Source organism: Chiloscyllium plagiosum, chromosome 31 (assembly GCF_004010195.1).
Source record: "Chiloscyllium plagiosum isolate BGI_BamShark_2017 chromosome 31, ASM401019v2, whole genome shotgun sequence".
Lineage (NCBI taxonomy): Eukaryota > Metazoa > Chordata > Chondrichthyes > Orectolobiformes > Hemiscylliidae > Chiloscyllium > Chiloscyllium plagiosum.
Window position 1 is genome coordinate 41,865,725 of NC_057740.1, and position 9,888 is coordinate 41,875,612.

General features: G+C 43.7%; 1 protein-coding gene across 4 annotated transcripts in view; it reads left to right on the forward strand.

The window, feature by feature from the left end:
- LOC122565488 (SAC3 domain-containing protein 1-like) overlaps positions 1-7,242 on the forward strand; it is a 20,186-nt gene extending 12,944 nt beyond the window's left edge. For all 4 annotated transcript variants that reach the window (XM_043721512.1, XM_043721510.1, XM_043721509.1 and 1 more), the window contains exon 3: positions 2,766-7,242. In XM_043721512.1, coding sequence (XP_043577447.1) covers positions 2,766-3,223 — 458 coding nt within the window. In that variant the 3' untranslated portion in view covers positions 3,224-7,242. The remainder of the gene's footprint in view (positions 1-2,765) is intronic.
- The last annotated feature ends 2,646 nt before the right edge of the window (positions 7,243-9,888 follow it).

Here is a 9,888-nt window from a genome sequence, read left to right on the forward strand (position 1 = left end):
TAGAGGGCATAGGTTTAGGGTGAGAGGAGAAAGATATAAAAGAGATCTAAGGGGCAACTTTTTTCACGCAGAGGGTGGTACGTTTATGGAATGAGCTGCCAGAGGAAGTGGTGGAGGCTGGTATAATTGCAACATTTAAGAGGCATTTGGATGGGTATATGAATAGGAAGGGTTTGGAGGGATATGAGCCGGGTACTGGCAGGTCGGACTAGATTGGGTTGTGATATTTGGTCGGCATGGACGGGTTGGACCAAAGGGTCTGTTTCCATGCTGTACATCTCTATGACTCTATGACCTCCTGACTCCCCAAAGCCTGCCCACTAGCTACAAGGCAAATGTCAGGAGTGGGATGGAATAATCCCCACTTGCCTGGATGAGTGCAGCTCCAAAAACACTCCTGAAGCTTGACACCATCCAGGACAAAGCAGCTGCTTGATATGGCACCACATCCACAAGTATCTACTACCTCTACCACCGACACTCAGTAGCAGTGTGTACCATCTACAAGACACACTGCACCAAAGATCCTTAGACAGCATCTTCCAAACCCACAATTGCTTTCATCTCAAAGGGCAACAGCAGCAGATATGTGGGAATATCACCCCCTGCAAGTTCCTCTCCAAGCCACTCACCATCCTGACTTGGAAATATATTGCTGTTCCGTCACTGTCACTGGATCAAAATCTTGGAATTCCCTCCCAAAGGGCATTGTGGGTCAACCCACTGCAGGTGAACTGCAGCAGTTCAAGGAGGCAGCTCACCCCCAACTTCTCAAGGGGCAGCTAGGGACAGGCAATAAATACTGGGCCCAGCCAGTGACGCCCACATCTCACAAATGAATTTAAAGTGTGTGCTCAGATGTTGCTATTTATTTGAATTCTCAGATTGCCAAAGCTGAGTGTTCATTCAGTTTGCAAATGTTTTCCAAATATTTGTGACCAAAATCTATTATGACAGACACGTAGGTGACTGAGCTGGTATTAAATTACATAAAGTCACACTTCAAGTGATGAGTTAAAATGGAGATTGAGAACAGTATATCCTTAGATCACAGTAGACCCCGTGTTGCGAGAGCTTAACTTTCAGTTTAAATGAGTTGAAGGAGCTTAACTCTGTGTTTCACTCCATGCTTTTCACCATCCAGGTAATGTTTGATGGAGATAGTGTCAAGGGAGTTTTACTTTCCATTTACATTTAGTTTAAGAGTAGTGGGAAATTTACTCTGCATCAACCCTTTGCTGTACCTGTTCTGGGAGTGTTTGATGGGGACAGTGTCGAGGAAGCTTTACTATCACATTAAAAGAGTTGAGGATATCTGGTTGGCATGGACGAGTTGGACTGAAGGGTCTGTTTCTGTGCTGTACAGCTCTATGACTCTATCTATCGTCTTGGTAACCTCTTCAAAAAACTCAACTAAGAATGTGAGACACAACTTCCCATTCACAAAGCCATGTTGACTATCCCTGCCTTTCCAAATGCATGTAGATCCTGTGTCTCAGAATCCCCTGCAACAACTTACCCATCACTGATGTCAGGCTCACTGGTCTGTCATTCCCTGGCTTTTTCTTGCAGTCTTTTTAAAATAGTGGCACAACATTAGCCACCCTCCAGTCTTCCGATATCTCAGCTGTGGCTGTTAATGACACAAATATCTCTGCTTGGGGGTCCCACAATTTCTTCCCTGGCTTCCCATAATGTCCTGTATACACCTGACCAGAGTCCCAGGGATTTATCTACCTTTATACATTTTAAGACCTCCAGCACCTCCTCATCTGTAATGTGGACTCTTTTCAAGACATCACGATTTATTTTCCAGAGTTCCCTAGCTCCAATGCCTTTCTCCACCGTAAATATTGATGCAAAAATATTCATTTTGTATCTCACCCATTTCCTGTTTTTCCATGCATAGATGTCCTTGTTGATCTTTGAAGGGTCATAGTCTCTCCCTAGCTACTCTTTTGCCCTTAATGTACTTGTAGATTCTCTTTTTGATTTCTCCCTAACATTACCTGCCAAAACTACCTCATATCTCCTTTTGCCCTCCTGATTTCCCTCTTAAGTGTACTCCTACACATCTTATATTCCTCAAGGGATTCACTTGATCCCAGCTGTATATATCTGACATCTGCCTCCTCTCTCTTGACCAGAACCTCAATATCTGTAGATATCCAGTGTTCCCTACTCCTGCCAGCCTTGCCCTTCATACTAACAGGAACACGCTGGCCCTGAACTCTCGTTAACTCATTTATGAAAGCCTCCCACTTGCCAGCCACCCCTTTTCCTGCGGACAGCATTCCCCAGTCAGTTTTTGAAAGTTTGCTTCTTTATCTTTACATCAGTGAATTCCAATCACTGATACTTTATTAGTTTATTTGGAATGGCAAACAGTTTATCCTTTTCCTTGAAACTAAGTCGATATTCAACAAGTCTGCCAGTTCCTTATTTTCATTTGCAATATTCCTTACCACTTCTAATTATAAAAGGCTCACAGTACTCTTCACTGCATTTTTTAGCTTTTGTGTTAATCTCTCTGTCCCTTTGTAAGTTTGCCTCCATTTTCTGTTGTTTATATCATTCCCTGTGCTCAAGTCCACACTATTCATTTCAATTTGCTTTAGTGTTGTGGTATCTCCTATGGTTTCCTATGGTTGTTTTATTTGGTAGCTGGAGCTTCTATTATGGGTATCAAATGTGACTGGATTCAGTTAAATCCCATGTCAGTTTTGGTGTTTGATGATCCCAATCTGTCCCACGTCTGTCTCCAGGTTCAGTGAAAGCTCTTCAACACGCCTTACTCCTGCCCCATCACATCCGAGATTCACCTGACATGAAGCTGGCATTTGGCATGAACCGAGCTTTCGCAGAGGGAAACTATGTGCGATGTCTGCGACGAGCTGGCAGTTTGTCCTTCCTGCAGAGCTGTGCAATTTATCGGCACATTCAGCAGTTCCGGCATCACCTGCTTCGGGTGTTTAACCATGGTTACAGCAGCCGTAACTGTCGCTACCCTCTCCAGAGGCTGGCAAACCTACTGGGCATGGACAGCATACCCTCAGCTGCTGAGCTTTGTCAGCGCCATAACCTGGAGGTGACAGGTACCTCCGTGTGCTTCCAGAAGAGCTGCTATAGAGATTTTGGTCCTGGGACACGGCAACGAGAACTGGGATTGGTCAGCAAAAAACAAGGAAGCAAGTCAAAGTCAAGCATCATTCACGGCGATTGAGTTAAACTGGACTGAACAGCAGCTGACAAGGGCAGCTCCTCTTGTACACTCTCAGCTTCTCAACTTTCAAACATCTTTGGCCACAGTGAACTAATCCAGGTGCAATCTGCCCAGCCACATTATTAGATAGTGTCCTATCGGCTGTTATGAAGGGATTAGTGTGGGCAGTGAAAGAGCTTCTGGGAGTGCTTCATGGGAAGAGTGTCGAGGGAGTTTTATTCTGTGCCTGGCCCCGTGCTGTCCCTGTCCTGGGAATGTTTGATGGAGACAGTTGCATTTCCAGCATCAACATCCCCAGCAATAAATGTACACTAAAGGCAGTTGGAGTGTTTGCATTTTGTGACGTCGATTGACTGGGTCTTCCACTGGGCTTTTTGTTCTGATGGAAAATGAACCCCTGCCATTCTGACTGTGAGATTAAATCCCAGTTCAGGAATCTTCCTCTTACCTTTCTTTGAATTTTCATTGTTTAATACATTTTGAATGTGATAAAATGAAATTATATTTTAAGGAGTGCTTTGATATAAAATTTATAAAATCAATATATCTGTGCTCTGACTATAGAATGGTTGACCTCTTACCTGTGACAGCCTGCTAGAAAGCTGGTACAGTAGAATTGAAAACACAAAATAAAGATGATCATTTTTACAAAATCTAAATATCTTCAGAGGTTTGCCAAGTACTTTGCAGCCAATGAAGTCACTGTTGTAATTTAGAAATTGCAACAGCAAATGTTCACACGATCAGACGTCTCAAATAGCAGTTAAATAAATGACCAGATGATGATTGTTTTAGGGATGTTGATCATGCAATAAATATTAATCTTGACACTGGCAAGAAATTCCTTTCAAATTGTTTCTGTTGCTGACTTTCAATGGGGAGATCTGAGGGGGCTTCGGTTTCACAGCACACAACGCCGGACCCTCTCACTGCTGGGGTGTCAGCTTGGATTATGGGCCTGAGTTCCTGGATTGGGACCTGAACCCACAAGGTGTTGATGCAGAGAGAGAGTGTTCTCTACTGAGTCACAGCTGACGGAGAAGAGATAATGCTATAATTGACCTGTGGGGAGCTGCATTGGAACTGTTTCGGTTTTAAAAAAAGAAACCCAAACATGACAGACACTGATCATCGGAAACACAAAAATATAGAAAATGTAGCAAGCTGTCCACAGCAAATGTTGACCATTCTGGTAAATAAATTTAGAGGTGAATTTTCCTGGCAGTTGTTCTTTTTAATCACTGTGTGCTATCAGACCTGTTGAGAACTTCCAGTCAGTTTCTGTTTGTTTCGTTTGGCCATTTAGTGAGCTGTATCTGGACAGAGTGATGTGTACAAAAGCCTGTGGCTGGAGGTTGCTGTGAGCTCAGGCACCTGGACAGACATGGCTCAGAGCAATGAGTATGAAGAAGACAGGCTTCACATTTCGCCTGATGTTTCTATTATTCTCAAATATTGGCCCACTTCTTTAAAACAACAAATTACAGATCACTGGATAGAAACACAAAGGATATTCCTCCAAAGGGACTCAGTTCCAGAATTCAATCAGTGAAGACAATTTATTGAGTTACCATTTTGTAAAGTTGGCTGGGAATCCCAGTGAAGCTATTAACAGAGACTAAGGGTCATGTCAGGAGGGCTTTTTCAACACAAAGTGTGAGTGGAAATCAAAAAGTCTCTTCTCCATAAAACAAATAGTTTTTGTTAGGAAGCAGCAAAGGGACCTGAACTAGTAAACGGAGTTCAGGAAAAGAGCAGCCATGATATAGCTGAGTTGATGGAATGAATGGTCTCTTCTGAGATTTTGCTAAACAAGTTTCTTTTCACTTTTCATTTGCTTTATTTGAGTTTGCAGACTAATAGATGTGATATCTTTCTTTCTGATTGTTAGTCGGGAACTGCTGTTTGATATCTAGATTTTTTTTGCAAGGAGTTTTGTTTGTTTTGGTAAGTTCCCATCACAACATGAACATCCAGCCTTGACTAGCGTTGCAACGATTCCTGTGGCCACCAGTGGGTGGAACTGTCTTCCCAAGAAACAGAGACCGGCTGCTAACCTACCAGAACTGCATGCTTTGTTTTAAATATCTATCGCCATAAGTATGTCCCATGCTGTGAGGAACACGGCTTTTCAGAGGCAACCATGTTAATTTGTAGATGAAGTCTATTTAATATCTCCTTACTTGCTCTGTCGGTCCCAAAGGTGACATTGACGGCAGCATACAGCCTGAGTCCACTAAGGCAAAGTGGGAGTCAGGACCCCAAGTAGGCCTGGGAGCTCATGAGCAGCAATGGCTATGTGCCCCTGCTCCAGTCACTGTCAGGTTTTCCTCCCCCCTTTATTGGTCTTCTCCCCAACCCCCCACCAACCACTCTCAAAGAGAGTCACAACAATTTTCAAGGCTGAGACTGGCTCACAGTGGAGTTGGTAAACAGTGCACTAAGGAGAGCTCTCAGCTTTAGCTCTGAAACCCTAAGCCAATGTTCTTCTGCCTGGCCTCTTGTCTTCCATTCTCTGTAGCTCATCCAGAAGCTGCAACCTATTTTCACCTATCACCTGGGGTTCCCTGACCAACATTAGCTCCTTGTCCAGCAGTGCTTCCATTTAAAAAATATTGTCTTTGTTTTCAGTCGCTTTCTGGCTTCATCTCTTCACTTGCATTGAGTTAGTCTGGTCCAGCCACTGCTGAAGTCTCTGTATTTGTCAGTTGTGATTCCTGCCCAGCTGCCGTTGACGACATGTTTCCAGCTCCTGAAAGCAAACTCTGGAATTCGTTTCCTAAACCTCTCCTTCAAAACCTTCCTCAAGACTAAAAGTCACACAACACCAGGCTCCTTCATCAGGTACAAAAATCAGATTGCATCAAGCATTAATCAGGGGTAAACCCCAGAGATTTAATATGTTTGTTCTTGTGGTCAGTTGAGTTCGGGGTGAAGTTAAGATTCCATTCAGACGGAAGCACATCATTGCACTGACAAATAAAACGCTAACAAATTCCCATGGGTACCCATGTGTACATGGGTACACAATCACCTGATGAAGGAGCGTCGCTCCGAAAGCTAGTGTGCTTCCAGTTAAACCTGTTGGACTATAACCTGGTGTTGTGTGATTTTTAACTTTGTACACCCCAGTCCAACACCGGCATCTCCGAATCATTCCTCAAGACTGCCCTCTTTGGCCAAGCTTTCTTCACAACTATTGGAGCACATCATTCAAATGTATATGTAAATGCAATATTGTTGCAGGGAGACAGTGTGTCCTCTCTTATGGGTAAACAGGAACTGAACCCATGGGAATTTGTTAGCGTTTTATTTGTCAGTGCAATGATGTGCTTCTGTCTGAATGGAATCTTAACTTCACCCCGAACTCAACTGACCACAAGAACAAAAATATTAAATCTCTGGGGTTTACCCCTGATTAATGCTTGATGCAATCTGATTTTTGTACCCCGATACTCACCTGGATAAACTTTAGTTACCCAATTTATTTGTATTCCAGAGATTGAGGTGCAATTCACTGGAAAAGGGTGGGACGAATTGGAGAGTTCTGTCTTAAGAATGCAGACATCATACAGTGAATGGCCTCATTCTGTTCTGTATTAGATATGCCTTAACTTAATTTTCATAAGGGTGTGCCTATTAGTCACTGAATGCATCAGAAGCATGAGGCAAAATGATGGGATAATGTTAACTGGAGACTCTAATTCTGAAAGAGAACTCTCATACACTGTTGCAACAACATGTTTCATGGTCACTGTATAACTTATAACGGATATTAAGAGGTTTCTTTAACTGACTGCTTGCAAATAATCTTAATGTCAATGTGCAAGAATAAAGATTTTTAATTAAAAGTCTAGTCTTAAAATAATATTTCCTTTCCGATTGTGCTCAGCATATTTGTTACAGAGACTCTGTTGGGCTGCGAGGGGATTATTCACAACCTCCCTCTCACCAGTTATTGAAGACATGTATGTACTGAACACACTCGCATCTCAGGAGAAAGTGAGGGCTGTGGATGCTGGAGATCAGAGTCAGAGAGTGTGGTGCTGGAAAAGCACAGCAGGTCAGGCAGCATCCGAGGAGCAGGAGAGTCAAGCATGAGCTCTTCACCATGGTGCTGCCTGACCGGCCGTGCTTTTCCAGCACCACACGTCTTGACACTCGCATCTCAGGCAAACAATCACTGCCCCTTGTATGTCTGTGGAATCTCCACAGTGGAATACACTGGGAATGACTGGTGAGAGGGGGAGGGGGGAGATGGGGGTGTTGGGAGGGTGCTGAGGGGGTTGGGGGTTTGTTGGGGTGGGGGTGGCTGCAGTTTACCACAGGGTAAAGGATTTGGTGTCCCTCCCTGTCCTGTTCACATTCCAGCTAGGCCCATCTTCTCAGACAAATCCAAAATGATGATCTCCTACATCACAGTCATGACTACACATCAAAAGGAACTTGGCTACTGTAAACCATTCTGGGATGTGGTTGTGGAAGATGCTTATAACAATGCATTTTTTTTTGTTGTTTAATTCCTCTACTTGTATTTTAACACATGTTGGGGGCCCACAGTTATAAATTGATCTCACCATATATTGATAGATGTGGTGCTGGAAGAGTGTCAGAAGTTCAGTTACCCCCAGCCTGGAGAATACTCACTGCTCCTACCCTCAAACCCACTGAGCTTTCCAATGGCATAGGTTTATGTTCTCACTGAAACTAGCTCAGTGAGTAAGGCTGGCTATTCGACTTTGATTGCCTATCACTTTTGAACCTTCCTCTTCATAAGTGCATTCCAGCTGGGGTCACAGATCAGAGTTCAGGTAGAGGGCCCTTCCAATTTCAGCTCGTGCTGTTGTTTAGATCAGCTGACCTGGTATAAACCGGGGAGGAGTCAAGTTCTTTCCAGCTCTATCATTCACTCAGATTTTCCCTGCTCTTCTCCCCCAACTTCTAAAGATGGAAGCCAGCCCCCATGTACCCCAATTCCCAGCCCAACCCCATATTAAGATTTTGTTCTCTGAATGTAAAGGTGGCCCCTGGGAGCACTGGTAAAGCTTGTGAGAGAGGAGATTACTAGAGCTGAAGCCTGTTTGATTCTGCATCCCATCCACCATCCTAAACGTTCACTCCCCCCTCCACTGATGCTCTGTGGCGTGGGGTGAACCATCCAGAAGATGCCCTGCAGAAATTCACCAAGCCTGGTTAGCACCTTCCAAACCCAAACCGTCTTCCATCTAAAAGGACAAGGGCAGCAGATACATGGGAACACCACCCATGCACTGCACGTTCCTCTCCAAGCCACTGACGATCCTGACTTGGAAATATAATGCTGTTCCTTCAGTGTCACTGGGTCAGAGTCCTGGAACCCCCTCTCTAATGGCTATGTCCCCCTACATACCAAAGACTGCAGCAGTTCAAGAAGGCAGCTCACCACCACTTTCTCCAGAGGAATTATGGATGGACACACTGCATGGAAAAGTGTAAAGATTGAGCACCTGTATATGAAGCATTGACTGAACTGTGTGTGTACATTAGTGCATGTGTGTTTTTTTAATGTTGTATGTCATGGTCAAGCTCCACTGTTGCAGTCCACTAAGTAATTGGATTAAAATATGACAGTTGACCACAGATCTGTATGAATTAATTTCCAATTGTTATTCAGTATGAGCAAGAATTCATCTCTGGAATTTTCAGAGCCATCTTGTTTGTAATTATATTTGCTAAGTAAACTGGAACTTCGCCCACAAATGTCTATAGCTTCTTTCATGACCTCACACCGTCCTGAAGTACTTTATTGCAATGAAGTACTTTTGAACTGTCACCCATTGTTGTAATGCAGGAAGCACAGCTGCTAATTCTTACTCAGCAGACCACACAGAGTGATGACATAATGACCAGATAATCTGTTCAGGTGATTTGGTTGAGGAATGAATATGGACCCAGGACAATGGGGAGAACTCACCAGCTTTTCTTCCAGTAGTGACCATCCAGTTGAGAGGGCAGATGGATATCATTTTAATATTTCAGAAAGACTAGATCTCTGATAGTGCAGTACTCCAGCAGTGGTCTACTGAAGTGGCAGTTTAGAATAGGGTTTACGTCTCTATACTGGGATTAGAACCTATGACCATCTTTCTAACTCATCTCACTGCAGTCCATAGTGGATCAGATAGGACCAGGACCAATTGAACATCTCGAGTCCTGAGGCCATCTCTGTTGAGATCCTTAGTTCCAATCTCCTCACGAGTCCACAGCTGTGGCAGGCAGTGGCCAGAGTGAGATGTTCACCAGAGGTGACTTTTATCTTCATATCATGACCCAGTAAAATATGTGTAGGTTCCATCTGAGTTTGTCCAAGTTTGTCTCACGTGATTTCTAATTGAGGATTAAAGTTAAGAGATCACCTTTCAGCTTTGCAGAAAAAGATAAAATTAGTAATTAGATTTAAATCATTTCTCCTTGTTAGGAGTGTTTCTATCTAATGATTCAGAAGATGGCAACATCCAGGACAAAACAGATAGCTATATTAGCAACTCATTCATCACTTTAAAACTCCATGCCCTCCACTACCAACACACTGGCAGAGCGAGTGCCACTGACAAAATGCACCAACGTTCTTTCAACAGTACCTTCCAGGCCTGCAACCTCTCTCATCTAGATGGACAAGGGCAGCA